Consider the following 25,344-nt stretch of genomic DNA (forward strand, 5'->3'; position numbering starts at 1 on the left):
TCCTGGCTAAATCTTGAAGTTGTTGAAAAAGAAAGGTTTAAGTGTGTGTCTGTGTGTGTGTAAGAAAACAGGACCCAGCAGCAACACAAAACATCTGACCGCGCTACAGAAAATGTGCTACTGTAGCCGATGAAGAGGGGTGGGAAAAGGAGTAAAGGCAGTCTGTAGTAGCCAAAGGGCAGCACTGGTGAAGGTCTTGGAAAGTGAACGTTGCCCAACCTTTTCTCACTTTGTTAAAATTTACTTTTCCCTGATTTTTTTTCCCATTGACATTTTAGATTATGTAGAATTGTATATAGATTCTTCTTCATAGTAGCTACACAGTCCATTCTGACTAATGTTAAGTTTGGTAACACAGCCTGGCCTCAGCATTTTCTAGGTTCATCTGACTGTTATATTCCTTCTTAGAAATAAGGTGTCAACTAATTTCTAAACCAGAATAAATAACTGTTGCCTCTCACTCTGCTTAAGAATAGTTCTTATTCTGTATTTCAATGAGTAGTGAAAACACAAAGTTACTTCAGTCATCCTTTTTTGCTCTTCCAACTTCTCCCACATTCTGCCTTTGGTGTAGGATAAATAGAAATGGTGACAGATAAAGGGTTAAGTTTTGTTTAGGAAAAGAATCTGTGACATTTTACTTCCTTCTATACAGAAGAATCCTTATTCTCCAAGTTTGGTAGGGTATAGTTATTTTGAGTAATAGTTAAAAACAGAGGCTGCTCAATTTGAGGTTTCATTTTTTGTCCTGGTACATTGTTTTTTGAAGATCATTTCCATTTTCTTAAGCTGGATCATTCCCATTTGCTGTTCTGGATCTATTCCCCCCCCCCCCCCCCCAGTCTGTGCTTTCAGGTTGGATCACCTCGGCTGTCTGGATTTTAGCTTAGTTTGACTACAAGGAAGAAGAGGCAGGATATTCGGGGAGTATTCGGGGAGGTCTTCTGGACCCTCCCTGTGGTTTGGCAACACCTGGTTCTCTACTGGAGACCACAGCCCTTGCCCTGTGGTATCTACAACAGCTCTTGCTGGTTTCCAGTAACTGCTTCAGGCTTAGGAATGGAAAGAACTTCCTGTGTTGCTAGCCCTGGCATCCTTCAGAGGTCCTTGCTGATTCCCTTAACTGTGACTGCTCCTTTCATATTGTTAACTGTCCTTGGGAGTATCCTACTTCTCTCTGATCGATTAATCATGGATGTAGTTCTTTCAAAAAAACGAGTATGTTTGACCCTTTGCATATTTTATTGAAAAATTAAATACATGGATCACACAAAATGATCTTTAATCATACATACATTTTCTAAGAAGTACAAAAGATACATAATTCATAGAAATTCACTGAAAAGAAAAAAAGGCACAGAAACTACTGTGACTTTTTGGGGAAAAATAAAAAGAAATTTCCGAAAGAAAAAAGTAATGCCCAATACATGGCTTTAGTCCCATGTATAAATTAGACTATAACTTGAGTGAATTTTTTAAATAATACTTATTTTCACAATGTATATTACAGGTACTCAGAGGCTTTCTAAATTTAAACACATTATTATGCTGTTAGGTGATTGGAGGTATGTTGTAAATGTGACTCAGACAGGGAACCCAGTGTTTGAAGAAGGCAGGAAGTAGTTGTCAAAGCTGCATCAAGCAGGCACAATGAGTTCACCAATGCACTCTTTGGCAGGCAGGAATCCTCTCTACCTGTAACAGTTTGAGTAGAGACTTGGGCTAAATTAAAAAACCCTAATAGTTTTAACTGAAATGATACCATGAGATTTTTAAGCTAAGTGAAATAAGCAAACCTTTGCCTAAATGAGAGCTGACTGACATCCTCTGCCTTTTCAATTCATCAAGTTCTAAACCTGAATATGTTGGCTTTTTCCCTAACAAATCATAGCTGGCTTAATGTTAGGACAATCCCTATTGTCAGGGACCTCCTCAGCACTGTGGCTTTGGGCTGTGTGTGTGCCTTCTGGAGTTTCTCTAGTGCTATGTCATCATTGGTCTAAACCAACTCAAGGCTCAGACTTCCTGGAGACTTTCTGAAACATCTCACCAAATTTATGAACCATTGAGATATTTGGAGATTCAAGACTTCAATTTAGCACCATTGCTTCCCAGTTCTCAGAGGGGGCCAGTCCTTGGGAAAGGACATCATGCTGGGAAAGTGGGCGGTTCCGAGAGAGGAGGATACCCATCAAGATAGAGTGACATAGTGACTGTGACAATGGGCTCAAGCACGTCAGAGATGGTGAGGACAGCACAGGACACAGCAAGGTGCCGATCTGTGGTTCATAGAGCCACTATGAGTTGTAATCCGCTTGATGACACCTAACAACAACATCAACAACTCCCCAGAAAGATGGTGTGGGCCGCACAGTGAGCCAGTCAGCAACAACTCAGCTCCGAACACACTGCTCAGGTCCGTCCTACACTTGGACACCTGAAGTTAGGGCTGGCAGAGAACTGAATATATATTTAGTTTCTTTTTCTATTTGAATTCAATTGCCTGGGGGCAAGAGTGTTGAGAATGAAACTAGGTCTTCCTTCATCACAATTCAGTTTTCAAATATACTAGGCTAAATTTTGTTTCTTTACCTGAAAATGAGTCTGCTTAAATAGATATATTTCTATAATGGAATTTTCAGAAAGGAAATATTTTTATATCTAATCTAAGTAATTCCCTAAAAAGTTACCTTAAAATTGCTAAAAATTGCTAATAATGGCAGGCAATTGACTATTCTATACATTTTTTAAAAATTCTTACTGTGTGTATATTAGAAAAATGAAAAGTACGATTCAGCCATTTAACACAGTGTAAAGACCAGGATATATAATGGGATAAAACTTACATATTTATAGGGATTGATCAGTCCTCAAGTAAATGGCTTAAGCTTTTATTCAGTCACACTTTGGAGAAACTGCATTTTTATTTTCCAGGCTACTGTAATAATGTGAGTCACAGGATTTTTGTTGTTATTGTTGTTTCCTAGTGCATATAAAAGTTATGCTTACACTATAGGACAACGGCAGTATGAGAAGTTTTGAACTATTTTAAGGGCTACCAAATATGACACAGAGACATGAAGAGAGCATATATTGTTGGAAAAATGGTGTGGACAAGCTTGCTCCACACAGGGTTTGTACAAATCTTCCATTTGTTAAAAATAAAACGCAGTATTTACAAAGCACAGTTAAGTGAAGGTATACATTGAGGTATGCAAGTATTTGGGGCTTCCAGAGTGAATCTTTTGTTCCAAACTCTGGTGGCCTAGTGGTAAGGAGTTGTGCTGCCAATCCAAAGGCAGGCAGTTTGAATCCTCTAGCTGCTCTATGGGAGGAAGATGAACAATCCTCTTCTGTGTGGTTTACAGCCTCTGAAAACCTGCTGGAGAGTCAGAGTTGGTTCCTTCTCCATGGTACATAACAACAACAACAACAACAGTAGCAGCAGTGATGTTATCATAGAGAGATTGGGTGGCTTGGTCCATAAGGAGTTATGCTGCTAGCCCAAAGTTTGTTCCTTTCTGTGGCTCCAAGGGAAAAAGGTGGCCATCTCCTCACATGCAATTTACAGCCTCCGGACAACCCAGGAGTCATTCCAACTCAATGAAAGGAGAATGTAGTGAGGGATGTTATTGGCAGAAACCAAATGAAAGTATGAGTGAGTGATATTATCAGGAAAAAGTCTTTGAAAGTCTCAGTGGTTGATCAGCTGTGAGTCGGTTCCAACTAAATAATGAGTGAGTATTAGGGAATTAGTGATTTTACATCCATTTTTGTCTTCCTCTTGTTCTTTTCTCTAGTTCTCAGAAATTATCTCAGATTTTGGGGGCATGGGATAGGTGGAATGAAAGATAGTAGCTAATATATTTACTTGGAGGGGAAATATGTGATCTGATAAAAGGCATTAATCTTCCAGATTCAAAGTAACTTTAGAATTTTACGTTTAGGAATTCCTCAGGGGCTAATTTCATCCTATTTAGAACAGTTTCTTAACTTTAAAATACTTGGTGGAGGAAAATGATTTATTTACATGTCCAGATTTTATTTAAGTTCTTTTTTTCCTGGCTTCTTCAGATTTGTAGAAAAATGAACCATTTATTTATCCTTTTTTACATAAGAGTTGATTTCACATAGATTATTTGTGTCAAGTGTGCTGATGCCTAGTATCGAAATAATGAAATCACTGATCTTCTATTTTGATAGCTATTTAAAGGCAATGGTTGAGAGTAAACAATGAGACTTCGGTAAAAACTAACATCCTTTCTTTTCTTTTTACATTTTATATTCACTGCAAAAAAAATTGTTTCACTTATTAAAAATAATTGTATTTGAAGGGCAAAACTTGAAGAGAAGCAAATATCAAATAACATATTGAATATTTTAAACTCTAACTACAATGTAACCACACTTTAAAAATCTAACAAATTAAATATGTTTTCCCCATTATCATCTCACTTGGAAGATATTTTGCCTATGCTAATTAAAACACATTATTTGAGGAAGTTCATTGACTGCTATTTCACTTTCAGACTTCTGTTTTATAGTTTATTTTTGGAACATTTCAGATGCGTTTACACAGTAACTAAGAGATGATTAAACAGTGAAAATTCACTGAAATATTTTGATGTTGCGTTTACACCATGCCAAACATTTAGATTTAGAAATATGTTGAGCTATGACTCACTGTTACAAGATTTCCTATATGAGTCAAACCATGTTCCCTAAGCAAAAATATAGACAGATGAATTTTGTAACAACACAGCCATCTCATAAGAATATATGTTAATCATGGCTTCAACATCAGCACTAAAAAGCTTCAGTTTATCTGGAGAATTGACTAGATTTTTTTCATTTCTCAGTTTGACTTTCGATTCAGTCATATATATGCTTCCTTGGAAACACAATGAAGTGTATTAGATTTACTCATTTGGTTTTCTATTATTTCTTGTTGAGAGGAAAACCCCTTCCATTTTCTTGATTTCTGTTAGCACAACTGGCCCTTGTGAAATAAATAACCTGACAATTTTACACATGGTTCCTGAAGAAATAGCAAACAAAGCTGTTAGCCACATGTGCCTACTCTTCTAAGAGTAATACTGTAATGACAAGCGAGTACTCCCACATACGCAGACATCACAGTAAAAAAGTGCTTATATTTTTCAACTTCACTGTCTAAACAGAAGATTCATTAAGCCATCACAAGGCAGTAGTCTTGATTGCTTCCACACAATGATTTCCTAAAAAATATATGTATACAGTGATATCTGATCTGCCTGTACACTATATAGTGTTGTAGCAAAGATGATTAAATTAGAAAAGCCAATAATTGTTTAGGGTTTTAAACCAATTGCAAAACCAATACTTTCTTAGTCAACACAAAAGTTAACTCTAAAGGCTACTATAGATTATAGATGTGGTTGACTACTACAAAGGCCATGTAACATGCACCATAAAGGTTATAATTTATAGATCCTTCCTGACACTTTCCATGAAGTGACTTGTCCACACATCTATCACTCACATCACTGCTTAACTGATTGTTTACTCCTTTTTATTAGGGTAGCCTTATTTTGTTTATAAACCAATCTTTTGCATTTCTCCAAGGAATCATTTCAAAATGATCTTCCAGATGCTGGCTAACTAAGCACTCCCTAATTACTGTCCACAAAGGTCAGCTTGTTTACTGGAATTTGACTGTGTAGAACAGGAAGTTTGTCTAGTATCTTGTGTTTTTAATAAAACCTGACAACAGAGGACTGAACGCATTAGTCTCAGAACAGGAGGCCTAAAGATGGCAAAGACCCAAGGGTCAATTATTGAATTAACTGATAAAAATCTCAGAGCTTGGAGGTCCCACTTTTCCTCTTGCGAAGTGTTTTCATTCATGTATGCAAAAATCTGTAAAAAGCAAAGCGGAAAATGTGTTAGTCTTATAGCAGTGGGCAAGTATAGATCATATTATACTAGTTTTTCAGACTGAGAAGTGAAACAGTTTTATGTGTGGTAGGGGCAGTGTAAGAGGAAGCAAAATCTCACCTTTCCATTTGCAAATTGTAATAGATAAGGGCATTCCCCCCATTTGAACCAAATAAAAGGATGTTTTATGCAATTTATAATGGACAGCGCAGGAGGGGAAGGCCCTCTATGAGGTGGATTGATTCGGTGACTGGGGTAATTGGGATGGGAGTGTCAGAGACAGTGCGATTGGCATAAGACAGAGCAGAGTTTAGAGCCCTAAACTCTGCATAGGGTCGCTATGAATCGCAAGCGACTGAATGGCACATAACAACAACAACAACAACAACAACATTCACATCACAATGTTCCAGGCTTTGCATTGAAAATATAGATTAATTTACTTTTCTTGGAAAAAAATGAAATTATTTTAGTGATAGAATGTCATAATAATAATATTACTAGTTAACCTTGATCATATTTATGTGGAGCTCTGATGGTCTAGTGGTAAGAAGCTGAGTTGCAATGACAAAGGCATGTGGTTCAAATCCACCAGCTGTTCTGTGGGAGAAAGCAGTAAATAATATGAGTGGAGATTGTCCATCCCTCTCCCATGGAGCAGTTGGTGGATTCGAGCAATGTACCCTTGGGGTGGCAGCACAGCTTCTTACAACCACGCTATATAGTTACATATTTATGGAATACTCCATCAATCCACCACTTCTAGGACAAAGAAAAAAGTCTCTCTTCCTGTGATTTACAGCTACAGGAAGTCAATGGAGAGTCAGCTATTAGCTATAGCTTGATTCCAATGCAATGACAAGGAGTGTGTGTGTGTGTGTGTGTGTGTGTGTGTGTGTGTGCACATGTGTGTGTGTGAAAAGACAGAGAGGGCAAGAGTGAGAGTGAGCACTCTGGTAATTTAATGATAAGGAGCAACTGGTGAATTTGAATTGTGTACATTTGGGTTGGTACCACAACTTCTTACTGCTAAACCACCAGAGCTCCATTACACACACACACACACACACACACACACACACACACACACACAGAGATGAAAACAAGCCCCTAGCAGCTTAAGATTTACAGCCTTGCAAAGTTGATGGAGGGTTGCTATAAACTGGAATCAATTCTATGGTGGTAGGCTTGGGTTTGGTTTATTTAGAGTGTGTGTGTGGGTGTGTGTGTATATTCATACTTGGTATTATACCTGCTTTATAAGTAAAAAACCTCACACTCACTGCCACCCACTTTATTTCCCAGGTTATAAATCCTAATGGAAAGAGATTTCCTACCTTTCTCCTGCAGTTCCTAGCAGAGCTGAACTGCCGGAGACCTTGGCCTTTAGGTTAGCCTTATTACCAACCTTCCTAAAATCAAAAGCTTTGAAACAGTATTGTCTCCTCTTAACACACATCGAAGTGAACTTCACAGAGTTAATAATAACATGTTCATTTACTTGCAGTACTTCATCTGATTGTTCACCATTCATGGAGTTAAGGAAAACAGCAGCATGGCCGTGGGTACACAGCTTCCTGTGTCATACTGCCTGGTTTGCATCCTAACACCGCACCAAGCTCGGGAACTGTAGACCAGAAACCTAACTTCTTTGTCCCTCAGTTTTCAATCTCTAAAATGAGATACAGATTATGAGTTTAAAAAAAGTAGAACAGTTTGTAGAATTACTGGAAATTCTGCTCTCTGATGAGCAATTTATCTACTATGGCTAAGCACATGTGGCTTAATGAATTAAAAGTGTTTTATTTCGGTTTTGAGTAAATAATTCTTACTATAAATATCACTGATGTAATTTATTGCAGGTTTATTGATCTTCAAATAAAAATACCTAAGTAAGGAAAAGATATTTGTGAATCATCTGTAATAACCCACTGTCTTTGAGTAATGGTCAAAGCTGCAGATTATTATGAGAGAAAATAGGCCATCTTTCTCTCAGGGAGCAAAATTCTCTCACTGAGAGGTTCACAGAGGGGTCTATATGATTCATTTCAGACCTTTAAAATTATAAATTAAAAAGTGGAGGATAGTAATAGGAATATCCGCTTCAGAGGATAGAAGATGGTAAGAGGCAATATACCGAAGGCATCTAAAACACTGATGGACACAGTAAGCTATTATCTCTATATTATCAATGGGAATGCCCAGACTCAGAGATATTGGCTGACTTGCCCGAGTTCCCAGGGCTAGTTAGGGGCTGAATCAAAGTATAGAACCCAACTCTTCTGCTTAGTGCCATGCTCACTGGGTCCTGACCCAGCTCACCTGTGTCAGGGCAAAGGTCTTTAAAACAATGTTCCAAACATGAGAAAACTTACACATCTTCACATTTACCAGTGTATTCAAACTGTTATACTGGCTTTGAGCTGAGTCCTTAGATATTTAGGAAGTATCTTAGGACTTGCTAGCCATTTTGAAAAGTGTGGAGCAGTACGAGCTTAATTCTACCATTTCCATATGTTGTTGTTGTGTGCTGTCGAACTCAACCCTTCAGCAGGTTTTCAGAGGCAGTTAATTACATGGGAGGAGACTGCCCATCTTTCTCCTGTGGAGCAGCTGGTAGATTCAAACTGCATGCCTTTGGGATTACAGTGCAGCTCCTTACCATTAGGCCACCAGAGCTACCTATATAGCTTACAAAACAAAAACACAACAGGAAAACAGAAATCACATGCAATCATCTAAAACCACACCCCCCAGCACTGAGTTTATTTCACTTCATAGAACCCATACAGGCAGAAGCAGAGCTGCCCCATATTTCAAAGTTGTGCATCTCTATGGAAGCTGACTGCTATCTTTCTCCAGAGAAGAGCTGGTGGGTTCAAACCGCAGACCTTTACATGGACAGCAGAGCACTTTAACCATTGTGTAGCCAGGGCTCTCCACTTAAAACCAGTTCTTTTTAAGGCTCTAAGAAACAGATCCATTTTGGGAAAGGTGAAACCAGTCTGCTCTTTGGAGGCAAAGATTTTGAAGCTTTGTTTCCCACACTTTGGGTACGTGGCCAGGAAGGACCAGTCCTTGGAGAAGGACATCATGCTTGGAGGGGTGAAGGAAAAGCACAGGAGAGGAAGACCCTGAATGAGATGGACTGACAGTAACTGGGGTCATAGGGGTAGGTGTGTCAGAGATGTGAGATTGGCTCAGGATATGCAGGGTTCAGAGCTTTTGTACATAGAGTCACTATATGTCTCAGGCAACTCAGTCAGGCAACTCAATGGTACATCACAACAACAACAACAACAAGGATTTTCTTACTTATGACAGACTATGAACTAGGGAAGCAGATCCCTCTTTCTTCCACTCTTTTTTTACCAGAAAAAAAAAGGAATGGCTTATTTACTTTCGCTGTAGGCTTCTGACATCCATATATACAAAGCAAATTGCAGAGAAGGAACAAAGCAGCCATCTTCTGGTTGCTTATGTTAGGACAATAGCAGGAAGGTTTGGCAGCCACAGGTGTTTATGCCAGAGAATCTTGGCATAGGGCATGGAGAAAAAGACTTGGCACATGAGTAAGGAAAAAGAGGAATTGATGGTAGAGTTCCCAGATTATTGAGAGGAAAGTTAGGTGGGGACAGGCCATAGAGCAATAGTTTTCTTGTCAGCTAAACTATTTTCTATGAGAAATATTCAGTACTTATATGGTGCCTTTCAGCAGTGTTTTCCGAGGTTAGAAATTCAGCATGATGGTGTACGTAAGTCTGAAGGATGAGAATAGATAAATCACTTCATACACATACACACATATGTATACATATACTGTCGTTAGGTGGCATCAAGTCAACTTGTTGAACTGTCTCAGAGTTTTCTAGGCTACACAGATCTCTAGGTCTTTCTCTCACTGAGCCCTTGAGTGAGTTCAAGCCACTGACTTTATTCTGTTAACAGCTCAGCAATTAACTATGGCACCCCTCGGGCTCTTGATCTAAGATTCATAGCAATTCTATGAACAACAGATCTGAATCCTGCCGTATCCTGCACCATCCTAACCTTCTCTGATGAACGTTGAGCCTAGTGTTGCAGTCACAGTGTCAATGGAGCCTGCTGAGGGTCTATCTCACTTTCTGACCCTCCAGCTTGCGAATCATGAAGTCCTTTTCCTATATACAGATATGACTGTGTTCTTGTTTCTGTATTATATATAGACAAATGTATACACAAGTGTGTGGGTATCTGTCCACACTGAACACTGTTGTAGAAATAGTTTGTAGGTGAATTTATGGTCTAATCTTGCAAAGCAATGTGACTGTGTTGAATTGGCCGGTCAAGATGGCAAGTGCAGGAAGGCTTCAGCTTTCTGGTGTTGTAGCTTTACATATAAAGATCTGAGTCAAGCTCTCAATGGTTCCTGCTTCCTTTCAAGTGTGACCCAACAATGAGAAGTGAAAAATCGTTGTAGGGAATGAAGCAATCCTGTACTGTCTCCTTTCCTTTTCATCTACTATGCTGGGAAATTTTTAGAATTGCTTAAAATTGCATTTTTGGAGGTGACCAATATTTTAGAAAAGACAAACCCAACATTGGTAAAAAGAATAGATGAGCGATCCTTGGAGGTCTTGATGTAACCCTTTTTTTTTTTTTTTTTTTTATGCTAGCTTTTTTCTTTTCTATCTCCCCTTGCTTTCATTTGGGTTCACCATTTTTTTTTAATTAAAGGTTGACACAAAGAATAAAAATTGACAAATTGACATTTCAGAGATATTGTGGAATTCATTTTCAGGAGCTGGTGGTTTCTGGGGTTTTGGTTTTTTTTTGTGGGGGTGTTCTTTACCAACACACTGTCATGAGAGAAACAATAAAACACTAATTGAGATTAAATTCCTTTAGGTAAACTTGAGTGAAGCTGAGGGATTAAATGAGTTAAATTGAAGTTAAATTCCTTTAGGTAAGCTTCCCTGTAGGGCCTCCTAAGAACATAGAGCTGGCTTACTGTGACACTTACAATGCAGTAAGAAGGAAAAAAAATAATTTTATTTTAGCACCTTGTCTTCTGAAGAAAGCTTGCAGCCTCTCATGGAAACCTTCATCACTCCACTGACTGGGTACTGTTTACTTAAGCTACTTTTAAGAGAACTGCATGGCAGGTTCAGAATTTAGAACAAATGAATACTTTACTTGGTCACTCATGGAAAGCACCAGAGGAGCTTTTAAAAATGTCGAGTCTCAGCCTCTCCCTCTGACTTTGATTGAATGAATCTGTCCTGTGATGGGAGCATTGATGTTTTTAAAAGCTCTAGATGATCTGAATGTGAGACCAAGGCTACTGTAGAGACGTAGCTAAAATCTGATACAGTTGAAAATTATTATTTCTCATATTTGAAAACAAAAGGCCCACTTAGGCTTGACCTATCAACTGACTTTGTGCTTCCAGAATGGAATTCCTGATCATTGACAGAAAAATCTCATTTCGATAATGGGACTTAGAAGCAAGACAAATTTTGAATATCTGAAAGTGGAGGGTTAGAGAAAGACAAAAATACCCTCAACAGGATGGTTTGACACAGAATAATGGGCCTGAGTCTGTCAGAGACTATGAGGACGGTAATGATAGGCCAAGATTCAGATCTGTTGGTCATAGGGTGGTGGTGATAATGGTATAGTTGACTGAACAGCACCCTACAACAATAACAAATATGTGTCAGGCATAGGGTCAAACAATTCATAAGTCTACTTAATTTTTACATGTACTTTTGGAGTATTGTTATTCCCATTTTAGAGGAGAAAACCAAAGTTTAATATTAAGATTATTATGCCCAAGATCAAATCTGGTAAGTGAAGAAGACTGACAGAGTCAAACCCAAGCAATAGGACCCCAAAGCTTTACTTCCAACCACTAAAATATACTCTGCCACCAACCATATAGAAAGGCTGTGCTGAAAGTTTCACATGAAATTCACAGTGATGGAGTGAAGGCTGTGTCTACAGAAGACTTCTCTTTAAAGTTACTAACGAAAGTTTCTGGATATCACTGTTCTTGTTCACAGATTTAAGAATCATGGCTATAACTAAAGAAATATTTTGCTTTTTCTGGGTCTTTCCTTTTCTTTTGTACATTTCTCCAGCTAAATTTATGTGTAGATTGGTCTGCACTTACACAACTTCTGAAAGACATTACGGTGTCCTGGCTATGTTGTTAGGTCCCTTGAGTCAACTATGTTCACGAACAGATCATATCTTTGCACTGACCTGCACATCCTCACAATGTCCCCCCTGTTTGAGCCCATTGTTACAGTCATGGCGTCAATCCATTTCCTCAGGGTTTTCCTCTCTTCCTCTGACCTCACCCTTCCTAAGTATGGGGTCTTTTCCCAGTGATGGCTGACCCTGACAACATGCTCAAAGAATATGAGACAAACTTTCTTGTTACCTGGTTACACTTGCTCCAGGACAGATATTTTTGGTTCTTTAAGCAGTCCATAGGATCTGCATAATACATTCATTGAAAAAAATTAAAGAAATACATTTTGGGAAGAGACTATATTCCAGGACTACCCTCCACCCTTCACAGAATCATGCCCCTCTCCAAGGAATAGCACCTCCAAGCAACATGCCCAAAATATGTGAGACAAAGGCTCATCATTCTTGGCCTCCAAAGAGCACTCTGACTGCACCCTCTCCTAGACATATGTGTTTGTTCTCTCAGCTGTCCCTGCGATGTTCAGTGCTCTTCTCCAACACCACAGCTCAAAGGTGTCAATTCTTTTCCTGTCATTCTTATTCATTGTCTAGCTCTCAGATGCATAGTAAGTAATTAGAAAGAGTATGGCCTGAATCAGACACACCTTAGTCCTCAAACTGACATCACTACCCCTCAATAATTTGGAAAAGTTCTTAACTGTAGATTTTCCCAGTGCAATACATCTCCTTATTTCCTGACTGCTGGTACCAATGGTTACAATTGTGGATCAAAGTAAGATGAAGCTGTTGATAGTTTCAATCTCCTCTCATCCATTATGACTCTGCTATCAGTCCAGTGGTAAGGATCTTTGTTTTCTTGACATTGAGATGCAACCCATACTGAAAGCTACATTCTTTGATCTTCTGCAACAAGTGCTTCAAGTTCTCCTCACTTTCAGCAAACAAAGTTGTGTCATCTGCATAACACAGGCTATTGAAGAGTCTCCCTCCAATCCTGATGCCACATTCCTCTTCATAGAGTCTAGCTTCTTGAATAATTTGCTCAGCATACAGATTGAACAGGGATGTGATGCTAGGGAAGGTAGAAGGAGAGGAAGACCCCTGACCAGACAGAATGATACGGTGACTGCTGCAATGGGCTCTTGTGTGTCAGGAAGTGTGAGGATGGCACAGGCTAGAACAGGGTTCAGATCTTTCGTTCTTATGGTCACTATGAGTTGCACTCAACTCGGACAACAACATCTCCCAGGTAAAGCATATATTAAAAAAAAATCACATATGGAGGCAAATAGGAGTGTATTTTCTTTTGAAGGAAAAATTGAAGCCTCAGCATGGCTCCAGAACTAGAGTATCCTCAGCTGTGTACTTCAGGGATACAAGAAAGCCCTGTTGGAAAAGAGTTAATGATGGGGTTTAGTGTTGCCTCTTAACTCTCTGAAAAAAAGATGGGCACTCTGAACCCTTTCCTCGGGACTATTCAAGCAGGAGATTTGGAAAGAATTCTGGAAAGATTCATGTACTGTTCATTAGCTCCGGCTAATCACTCTGCACTAGAGGAAGTTTCAGCTTCTCCAAAATGCACTTCCCCTATATCCTGCCCCTTCTCTTCACCCGTGGGAATCTTGTCCCAGGTCACAGGATTCTCCAGTGCAGTTTTCTGTTATTGTTTGATTACCACGGAATTAGAACCAACTCATAGCTGACCCTCCAGCAGGTTTTTCGGAGGCCAGTAAATTTCACAGAAAGAGGTTGCCCATCTTTTTTTTCTGCAGGGCAGCTGGTGCATTTGAACCATGTGCCTTTGGGTTGACTGTGTAGCTCTTTACCAAGAGGCCACCAGAGCTCCCTAGTTTTCCATTAGAAAGGGACAATTGTAGGTACCAAATGATACCTAAAATAGAGCTTTATATAATTTGGTATAACAGGTATGAGCTCAAGATATGGATGAGGAATAATGACCAGAAACCTCAAAACAGAGGATAGTGAAAGCCATGACAAATGAGAAGGCTAAATTCAGATAAACTGGGTCATAAACCTCTAGCTTACATCTCTCATTTGATGACCATCCTGAAACTCTGCATCTAATGGCTCAATCCCACATATTTCTACTTTTTCTATTTATTTATTTTTAGTTCTCCAAACTCAATGATGTAATGGGTTGTGGATATATTAAAAAAAAGATTGCTCTTTTTTCAAAATTGTTCTTTTCCTTTAAGTCAAGGACTTTTTAATTATCTGAAACAGTAGTGATCATAAATTTGATGTACAACTACCCTTTCAGGGGAAAAAATGTGGTGGTTCTTACTGTTTAGACTGAATAAAACAAATTTAACTGTGTCTTTATTCACAACCACTATTTAATAATATCAAAAGACAAAGGAAAATACATTGAAGAAAGCACCCACAAACAGGAAGGTCCTCTGAAAAGGCAACATATGCTAAAAAATTTTCAGTAAATTTAAAATCCATTATTAATGGTGTATCAATGATAAAGAACCTTCCCATTTGCTTACATTGTTTAAGGAAAATATGATGTTAAGGATTTCTCCATAAGTGCTAAAGAACAAAGAGCAATGGTGTCAATTACTTCATCTTACTTGGATACATAATCAGTACATTTGATATCAATAGCCAAGAGATCAGAAGACATACTACACCAGGAAAGTCAAGGACCAGGAGGTCAAGAACCTCTCCAAATTACTAAGGAGCAATGATATCAGTTTGGGGACTAAGGTACAACTGATTCAGGCCATGATCTTTTCAGTCACTTGCTATGTATCTGATAGCTAGATAATGAATAAGACTGACAGAAGAAAAATTGATGCCTTTGAACTGTGGTGTTGGAGAAGAGTGCTGACTATCCCAGGAACTGCCAAAAGAGCAAACATCTATATCTTGCAGAAGTTGAAGTCAGCGTGCTCCTTGGAGGCCAAAATGAGGAAGCTTTGTCCCTCATACTTTGGACATGGGCATATTTCTAGTAGAAGTTATTCCTTGGAAAGAGACCTAATGCTTGGAAAGGCAGAGGGACAGCAAAGGATTGAAAGGCCTTTAACCAGGTAGACTAGCACAGTGACTGCAGCAATGGATTTGACCATTGCAGAAATTGTAAGAATAGTAAAGGTGAAGATTCAGATCTGTTGTTCATAAGATCACTATGAGTTATATTCTATTTGACTGTACCTCACCACAACATGCCACTGAAAGTTAGACAATAAATAAGAATGTCATCAAAACAACTATAAGATATCATCTCACCCCAGTAAGAACAGCAAAATTTAAACAGAACAGCAAGCAACAAATGCTGGCAAGGTTGTGGAAAAACTGCAACCCTTATTCACTGTTGGTGGAAGTGTAAAATGGTGCAACCACTGTGGAAGGCGGTATGTCACTTTCTCAAAAGTTGCAAATAGAGATACCATTTGACCCAGCAATTCCACTACTGGAAATATACCCTAAAGAAACCATAACTGCCACCCAAGCAAAAATAAGCGCACCCATGTTTATCACGGCTTTATTCACAACAGCAAGGAGTTGGAAACAACCTAAGTGCCCATCAACAAACAAATGGATAGAGAAGCTGTGGTATATTCACACAATGGAATACTACACTGCATTGAAAAACAGGGAACTCATGCAATATTATTCAAAATGGGTGACCCTGGAGGACATTATGCTGAGTGAAGTATCTCAGTCACAAAAGGACAAATACTGCACGGTGCCACTGTTGTAAAACAGGACTGACCTCGGAGTTGGGGGGAGACTGAGAAAGATGGGTTCAATAATTTACACTGCACTGAAACAGATGAGGGAGAAAACTGTTTAAAAGGAATATGTAATTAGGTATTTTTGTCATGACAGGAGTCCAGAACGAAGGCTGCATAGTGGAGTAGACCTGGGGGAAGGGATTGTAAAACAATGAAAGAATTTTTCTTTTACTTTTCCAAGAGGGGCATGTACTGGAGGAAGGAAGGGTTAGGAGGGGAGAAAAGTGCAACAATGAATGAATGGAAATCATGAGTCTATAAATTTTCATTGACATTAATAATAAAAAAATTAAGAACGTCAGAACAAGAATCAGTATGTTTGAGTTGTCATGTTGAAGAAGAGTGCAGGATATCCCATTGGCTGCCCAAATACCAAGTCTGTCTTGGAAGAAGTGTAAGCAGGCTGCTGTTTAGAGGCAAGGATGATGAAATGTCATCTTACACACTTGGAGCATGTCAGCAGGGCCAGTGCATGGAAATGAGACATTATGCTGAGAAAGGTGGAGTGTCAAAGAAAGGAAAACCTTCAACAAGGTGAACTGACACAATGACTGTAACAATGGGATCAAGTATAGATATTAGAGATATCATACAGATGGTACAGATAGGGCAAGGTTCAAATTTATTGTTCACAGAGACGCAGTCCATTCTTTAGAACCCAACAGCAACAGCATTAACTTTAGATTATCATCAGGCAAAGAGCATTCTGTGTATACATAGAGAATTCTGGATTTCTATTTCATCCCTATTAAAGCTGTGATCTTTTTTGCATGTATGTAATCTGCCAATTTTGTATCAGTGGCCTTATTTTTTCCCTTTTAGAAGGAAAAAGAGAGGCATAGCCCCATGCTTATTATATTTTAAATAGTTTATTATGAATGAACAGGACATTCCAGTATTATTTGCTTTAGTTTGCTATGTATTGCAATTATCAAGTTTCCACTAATCAGATTTGCCTAGAAATTAATAGCCCTAAAGAATTTCTAAAGATGAAGGAATTTTTGAAGTGAATCAGTGCTTTATTTTTGAAATTTTAGAATTGAACTAAATGCAGAAGTACTTTATCCTAATGGCATGTGGAAAACAATTTTAGCTATCACAATTACTAGTAATGTGGTGAGAAAGTAGCTTGATATGGGTTGGATATGAGGATAGAAACATTATCTGAGGCAAGAAAGAAGGTCTGATGTATTTCCTGTGTTGTGTTCTGTTTTATTTCAGGAAGAAAGTAAGTTGCTATTTATCACTATGAGATGACAACAGCTGATTAACATAAGAAGGAATTTATTAATTTAAACAATAAACCTTTAGAATATAAACAGTTTGGAATATGTTGTTGGTTCCATGCATGATTTCATATTGCATAGCCAAAGTTGTGTCATTTCCTAAACACCACATGTTTATAGTTTGGGTGTCCCCCTGCTTAAGAAATGTTTTATATCTACCAATGACAGATTTTATGTGAAAGATAATCTGATTATTTCTTAATTTAGACAAGTATTTATTTCCATTAGCCAATGTCCTAAAATTACAGTCTCAGACTTTAGTTTCATGCATCTATGGAAATAAGAGAGGGAAAAGCACTTGGTTCCGGTTCCATCCTCTTGATATGGCATAGAGAAAAAGAGTGGTAGCATTTTATTTTTAAAGCTAAAGTTGGAATTGAGAGCAATGTAGTTCAGATAATATCATCTCAATTCTGATAAAATCTTGGGTTGATCTTCTTACTAAGTCATGCCCAAATGGGTATTTTCATTTTCATGACATTTTAGTCAGGATCATGGGCTTCATATTCTAACTTTGAATCCTAGGTCCACTACTCACTAGTGATGGAACCCAGGGAAAGCCATTTGCCTCTAGTTGGGACTAGAAGGAGATTCATCAACAACCTGCTTTTCTGCAAATGACATAGCCTTGTTGGGAAAAGTGAAGACAATTTGAAGCACTAACGGAAGAAGATAAAATACTAAGTTTTCCATATGAGTTACATCTAAATATCAAGAAAGAAGACCGTCACACTACTGAGCTAAGAGGCAACATCATGATAGATGGAGAAAAGATTGAAACTGTCAATGATTTCCTTTACTTAGATCCACAATAAATACCCATGGCAGCAGCAGTTAAGAAATCTAAAGACTTTTACTGGGGAAATTTGCTGTCAAGAACTTCTTTAGAGTTCTAAAGAGCAAGGATGTCAGTTGAAAGACCAAGGTGTGCCTGACATCCTAGATTCTGACAGTTGGACTGTGAATAAGGAAGAATGAGGGAGAATCAAGGCCATTGTATTGTGCTATTGGCCAAGAGTATTAACTATACTTTCGACTACCTAAAAGAACAAATCTGTCCTAAAAGAAGCTCAAGGAATATTCTCCTTAGAGACACTGATGGTGAAATATCACCTCACATACTTTGGGGGATATTTTCAGAAGGGCCAGTCCTTGGAAAAAGACACCATGCTGAGAAAGGTACAGGTCAGGGAAATAGAGGAAGACTCTAAATGAGACAGATTAGCACAGTGACCACAACAATGGGGCTGAGTGTGGCAGAGAGGGCAAGGACGAGTAGGGCAGGGTTCAGAACTCTTGTTCATAGGATTGTTATGGGTCTCGGCTGATTCAATGATACCTAACAAAAACAACAATGTTACCACCTACTTTACAGGTTTTTATAACCAGGAGAATTCTAAAACCACTTCTGCCATCTTTATTCTGGTAAATACCCATCCCCCAAAATTCTACCAGACTTTTCTGGAAGTCAGATTACACCAAGAAAAGACTTCCAACTCAAATTAGTTTTGGGTAAGTAAACAACACCATCATACCAGATATAGATGAGACATCACCCTCACCAGAGAAATTATCCCTGGTAGTAAATGGAAGAACAGAGACACTCAGTCCTGCTTAGTGACAAGAAGACAGTCTGGGAGCGGAAGTGCAGAGACAAGGACCTTTCTCCAAAATTGCCCTAGAGAGAAATCCTTCCCTAAAGCTGGTACTTGGGTTTCAACCTTGGAACCTCCTACACTCATGAGATACTGGCAGCAATGTGAGAGACCTGCAGCAGTTCAAGGTGTGAGGCATCACAGAAATGACCTGAGGCCTGAGCCTTCATATCAAGGGTGGCAGGTGGAGGAAGGTGCTGACCAGGTTAGATGGGGACAGGGTGGGGGTTGCTAGTGGAGCGGGGAAAGGGACATGACCAAGACACATGTGTCAAAGAGCGGGGCAATACTCAACTTGTTACTTATATAATGGGGAAGTGTCATTCATAGACTCCTTTTGGTAAAATGCTTGTCTGGCAGATATTGTGCTAAAGCTGCATATTCAAATTATGACAGACAGAAGAATTGGCCATCCACTTCCAAAATAATAGGCCTTCAAAAATCCTGTATAAATCTCCTTTACTTCCTGAAATTTGTTTTCTAATCTACATTTTCATTCTCTATTTGTTAGACATCTTACACTACAGTGGGCAGGAAAATGTCATGAAAATATCTTCTAACTGAACAAGACATGCAGCTTCAATTCAAGACCACCAGTACAGTGTTAAAGTGGGCTTCCCTTCCAACTTCATCTTAATGTATTAAGTGTGAAGCAGCCAGAGTCAATGTCCCTATTCCCAAAAGGGGAAACCACAAATAAAAAAGGCCAATCTCTTTGTAAAGAAGCCCCCTAGAATCAACCCAGAACATTTGCCCTAAATCAGAACAACTTTTTGTTAAAAACCTGTCTTATAAGAAGAGGGGAGAATGATGAGATAGTATTAATAAATTCGGAATTATCCAAATATATGTTAATGTAGTTATAAAATGGGCATTACTTGACTCCAGTCTATAAAACTAGTTACTTTGCCTTAGAATTCTTTTTTCCTTTCTTTAGTCATTTAAAGTTCTTTAAATAACCTATTTATTTACAGGAGAGGAAATGTGTCATTCCTAGATTAGCATTTACCTCTTTGAAATAGTTTTCTCAGTCTTATGTAAATTGTACCTTAAGCTACCTATTTACCAGGAAAAGTAGAAATCCTTTAACTTTAACTAACAAAACATAATATGTTAAGTACATTAACATCTAGACCAAGTATAAAAGCCTAATGACCACTCCCCAATGAATCTTACTGCTCTCCTAGGTCTGCAATAAAGTGTTTTGAATATTAGGGAAAAAAACCCAAAACACCAAAACGACTACAAAAACTCTATATGTAAAAGATGTACAACTTATTGCTGTTGTTATGTGTTGCTGAGTTGACTATGACGCATAGTGACTTTAAGCAAAAGAGCTCTGAATCTTGCTCTATTCTGAGCCAATCCCACTGTCCCTGACACAGCTACCCTCATTAGCGCAGTTATTGTGTCAATCCATCGCAACTGGGTTTTTCCTCTCTTATGCTGTCCTTTGATACTTCCAAGCATGTTATCTTTCTTCAAAGACTGGTTCGTTCCGGGTATATCCCCAAAGTCTGTGAGACAGAATCTCAAAATCCTTGCCTCCAAGGAGTAACTGGGTTTCACCCTTTCCAGGACAGACCTATTCGTTTTCTTGGCAGTCCATGGAATGTTTAACACTCTTCTCCAGCACCACAATTTACTTGCCATGCGTGAGAGAGCTGGATAATGACCAGGGATGACAGAAGAATAACCGATGCCTCTGAGTTGTGGTGCTTTGGAGAAGGATATCATGCTTGGAAGGGTCAAGGAACAGCTAGGAGAGGAAGACCCCGGATGAGCTGGATTAACACAATAACTGGGATAATGATGATAAGTGTGTCAGAGACAATAAGAGTAGCTCGGGACAGAGCAGAGTTAAGAGCTATCATATATAGGGTCACTATGAGTCATAGTTAACTTGACAGCACATAACAATAACAACACTGCTGTTTTCAGTTGCTACTGAGTCTATTTAGATTCAGAATGACCTTGTATGTGGAGTAGAACTGCTACTTTTGTAGTTGTGACCTTTAGGAAATAGATTGGTAGATCTGTCTTCTGAAGCACCAGGGGTGGTTTTAAACTACCAACCCTTTATCGAGTCATGGAGCATTTAACCATTTGTGCTCTCCAGGGAAACTTCATTAGCTTGTAATGATATTAAAAGAAGCCCTAATGGCTTAGCAGTAAGGACTTGTGTCCACAAGCTGCTCTGTGCGAGAAAGATGAGCAATCTCCTCTGTTGTAAATTACAGTCTCTGAAAACCTGCTCGAGGGTAATCTATGAGTCGGTTCCCATTTGAAAGTACATAACAACAACAACCAGCAAAGCAAAAGAGTAGATGTCATATTGGTTACCACACTACAACATTTTAGCTGCAGAAGCTCCTCTGCTCTGGGCAGAATGGAAGATATAGCCTCTGCGGATCTATGTTTTAGTAAGAGTACCTTCCCTCATCCCACTCTCTCCAAAATAAAATGTCCTTATTCAGAGAAGCTTGTTTCCTGACAAAGAGTGCGGTAGAAGTGTGAGAACAGTGAGAGACTAGGGGAAAGAGAACTCTGCTAAGAAAGTGAGTAAAAATGCTTTGAGGGGGTAAAGTGACCCTGAGTCTCGGCTTATAGGGTCCTTTTTCTCTCCCTGTCCCTGAAGTGGAGGGACTGCAATGATCAGAAGCAGTAATGGAGGCCAGAATTTGGATGAAGTAATTTCTCCAGTTTCTGTAAGTCAGATCTGTTAGTGTGAGGCTCCCTCCATCTCTTCCTTCTCTCCATGGTTATGGCAGATGGAGGGAGTCATTGCTAGCTGCACACTCCCTGTTGGGTCAGTTTTGTTCTTCAGAAGAGTAGAAAGTAAGTTACCAAAACCCCTAGACCCAGTCCTCTGTAGGGCTCAACAGTTCAGGCTCAACTTCCGAAGTTATGCCTTCAAACTCACGCCTTCCTCTCTGTGAATCAGGAGTGACTCATAGTTGACCCTCCAGGGGATTTGTGGGAGACTGTAAAGCATCCAGGAGGAGACTGCCCACTCCAAAGGAGTTACTGGTGGGTTAGAAATCCCACAGTGTCGATGCCGTTGGGTTAGGAGCACGATTCCCTTCAGACTACTCTATCAGAGTGCCCTCGTTACACTAAGAAGGCTCCAACTCACAGGGTCCTACAACGAACTGCTGATTTTTCCCCAAACCAGGGCAACACCGGCCCAGAATTTGGGCTCCCACTCTGATTTTTTTTTTTAGCTTGCTAGACTGTGGAAAGTCCTGGGCATGTCTGATTTCTCATGTCTAACTAGGACCAGCCATCCTTGGGTGTAAATCAATGCTTTAAAATATACAAGACTATGCAGTGTGGAAAAAGGATATGAATGCCTCCTACTGATGGCAAGAAGCTGTGCTGCTTAGAAGGAGAAGAAATGGGAATCTCCTCAGGCGAGATTACCTGCCTCTGAAAACCTGCTGGAGGGTCAGCTATGGGTCTTTTCAGACTCTTGGGTACACAACAACAACATGGATATATTGTGAATTTTCTCAAGAAACCTGTGAACCTAGTTGTTTGTTGCACTTTTAGGACAAATAATGAATTCTCTGAACTTCTGCACAAGCGACCCTCTACAAGGACTATTCTCAAAAGCAGTAGAAAACTATGGATTTGGTACCACATTCTCCCCTGGAAGAAAGAGAAGGCAGTACAGACAGAGGTGGTGAGTGGAGGGTACCAGAGGCAAGCTGTGAGTCCTGGTAAACAGGTGTAACAAATATAACCATATAAAAGTGGGAGGCTCTGTTCCTGAGGTCCCGAGCCAGGGCAGCAAACAGTGGGACGGAGATACTGTACAGGGGCTTCTGACTGACAGGTGGCAGGCTGGACCGGCTCGGAGGAAGGCAGAGGCCCTTTTTCCACTGTGACACAACACCAGCAGAAAGGTGTCCTTATACTGGGCTTAGAGAAGGAAGGAAGTGGGGTAAAGTTCAGAAGCAGGAGAGGAAGGTTAAGCCTTTTACAAATTAGGACATCTTTTCACACGTTGCAGAAAGTCTGTACCATAGTAGAAAGGGTGGAGATCAAGGGAGGTGTCAGGCGGCCGCGCAAAGGTGGGAAGCCAAAGCGGAGCGACTTACTGTGAACGGCAAGGAGCAGATGACGAAGGTAATAGTCATGATGGCCAGGAGGATGAGGTGGTCCGTCTCCTCGGCCATGGAGAGCCGTTCTCCTCTCCGACGGGTCCCCGGGCCGCCCCGGCCGCTGCCCAGGGAGGGTCCGCAGCGACTCCTCTTGCTCCGTCGGTGCATGCGGATAAGATTGCAGATGACACTGATGTTGCAGGCCAGCACAGCGACGATGAGGAGCAGGAGCAGAGTGGCGTAGAGCTGCAGGTACTGATTGGGCCCGTGCCGGATGAAGCACCACGTCCCGGGACAGTACTGGACGTACTGGCTGTCCTTGCCGTCCTGGCCGTAGAAGAGGAGCGGCAGGGAGCAGAAGAGCAGCGAGAAGATGTAGATGGCCGGCAGCACGGCCAGGCCGGCGCGGTGCGAGACGCGGCGCTGGTAGAAGTAGGGGTGCCCGATGGCCAGGTAGCGCTCCAGGGCCATGGCGAAGAGCATGAGCATCGTGGCCAAGCTGAAGAAGGTCATGGCGAAGGCGAAGTAGGTGCACGCGCGCCTCTCGGGCGCCAGCGCCACCAGGGTCTGGTTCCGCGCGTACGACGCCAGCACCACGGGGCTGATGAGGCAGGTTCCGAGCAGATCCGTGAACACCAGCTCCGTCACCAGCACGTGGAACAAGGACAGGGCGCTCCCCCGGCTGGCGCTGCGCCCCAGGTCCCCCCGCCAGCGGCGCGCCAGCAGCGCCAGGGCGATGAGGTTTCCCAACACCCCGGCCGCGAACATCACCGAGCTGATGGCTGGGCTTTCGCCCGATTTGAGCCATTGTCGATCCGTGCAGTTCTCCTTACTGGACTCATTGTTCATGATGGGGGTCCCGGGAGCACGGGCGCTCCCTCCTTCCCACCTACACCAGAGAGGAAGGTTTGATGGCCGGGGTGCTGAGAGTCCCACAAGCGAAAGGCGAGGGACCGAAATCCTGAGCCCCCTGCCGTCCCCCTGCGCGCGCCCAGGGCAGCCTGGACCCGGAGTTTCCCGCCGCGCCCGGGGAGTTCACTCGGCTGCCGCATCCGGACGGCGCCCGGGACTGCAGCGCTGACCCGAGCGCTCGGGGCTCAGCGCCCGCACCGACCGGTAACCGCCAGCGCCGCCCCCGCGCCGCCCCGGGGCGGGCCCAAGCGTGGAGTCACCACCGTCCTAAGAGTGCGTGTCCGCCTGCTGAGCCACTACGCGCGGGGCGGCACACTCCGCTGGGGCGCCCCGAGTTCTGGCTGCGAGGGCGGGGCCAGGGTCGGGGCGCCCGCCGGCAGATTGCGGTTCTGGGCACTCCGGGAGGGGCTCTCACCTACGTTCCCTGCCCGTGGGGAGTTGCGTCCGGAAAGTTGCAGGGCCGTCTGAACTGGGTTAGAAAGCATTTAGCCTTTAGCGTTTAGCTGAAGCCAATGGCCGGGAGGCCTGTGCAGAATTCACCTTAGACCAGGGCAACATCACAAAATGCAAACCGTCTTACCAAGCAGTGAAGTCCCAGTGCAGGGAAATGTGGAGAACAAGGGAACAGCAGCTGTCAAAGAAGGTGGACAGTAAGACCACTGGGTGGGTCTCTCAGAAAAGTGAAGAGCCTCTATCTCCAAGGAGGCAAACAGCACATCCCTGAACTGGTGGTTGGATTGTTGCTTCGGTTTTGATTCCATTACAAGTTCGCTTTTTCCTATGTCAACACCATAATGGGTAACATCTCTTTGAGCAATCGTTCAAAGAAAAGTAAAGGGGGAAAACCCATATGTAGGTAATGTTCCATGTAAGTGTGTGGACACAGGAAAACCACCGCCTCCCACCTCATTGTTCTCTGCTCAAGCTCCTCCTCGGAAGAAAATGTGGACAGGTTGTTCAGCTACCAGTCTTTCCACGTTCAATTAACGAGCAGGGACCATTCAGAAATACTTATTCCTGGTGAAATTTAGTAGCAGCAAATGGGCATTTTCAGAGGAACTGACGAAAATTGTTTTTCATCGAAGGCACAGTGTTTTCAATTGTTTCTTATCCACCTGAAAGCTGGACGTTTGAATAAAGATGGCAGAAGAAAAACTGATGCCATTGAGTTGTGGTGTGGGAGTACTGAATATCCCACAGACTGTCAAAAAACAACAAATAAGTCTGTCCTGGAGGAGATGCAGCCAGTGTGCTCCTTAGTGACGAAGATGGTGAAATTTCATCTCACATACTTAGGGCATGGTGTCAGCAGAGGCCAGTCCTTGGAATAAGACATTATACTGAGAAAGGTGGAAGGTCAGAGAAAGAGAGGAAAACGCTCACCAAGATGGTTGCTACAGTGACTATAACAGTGGGTTTGGGCATATCAGATGGTGCAGATTGGCAAGATCAGACGGGTTGCTTTTAGTGTAGTCAAATCTTGACGACAGCACCTAACTAACCA

General features: G+C 41.2%; 1 protein-coding gene across 1 annotated transcript; it reads right to left on the reverse strand.

Annotated features, from left to right (window-relative positions):
• Positions 1 to 5,651: 5,651 nt before the first annotated feature.
• On the reverse strand, positions 5,652 to 23,777 carry PTGER2 (prostaglandin E receptor 2 (subtype EP2), 53kDa). Its single transcript, XM_006894362.1, is given in 3 exon segments — positions 5,652 to 5,678; positions 5,680 to 5,898; positions 22,926 to 23,777. Coding segments are annotated over 3 exon segments (1,098 nt in total).
• Between the last annotated feature and the right edge of the window lie 1,567 nt (positions 23,778 to 25,344).

The sequence above is a fragment of the Elephantulus edwardii genome, unplaced genomic scaffold (genome assembly GCF_000299155.1).
Source record: "Elephantulus edwardii isolate Elephantulus edwardi_28Jun2011 unplaced genomic scaffold, EleEdw1.0 scaffold00140, whole genome shotgun sequence".
NCBI classification, from domain to species: Eukaryota; Metazoa; Chordata; class Mammalia; order Macroscelidea; family Macroscelididae; genus Elephantulus; species Elephantulus edwardii.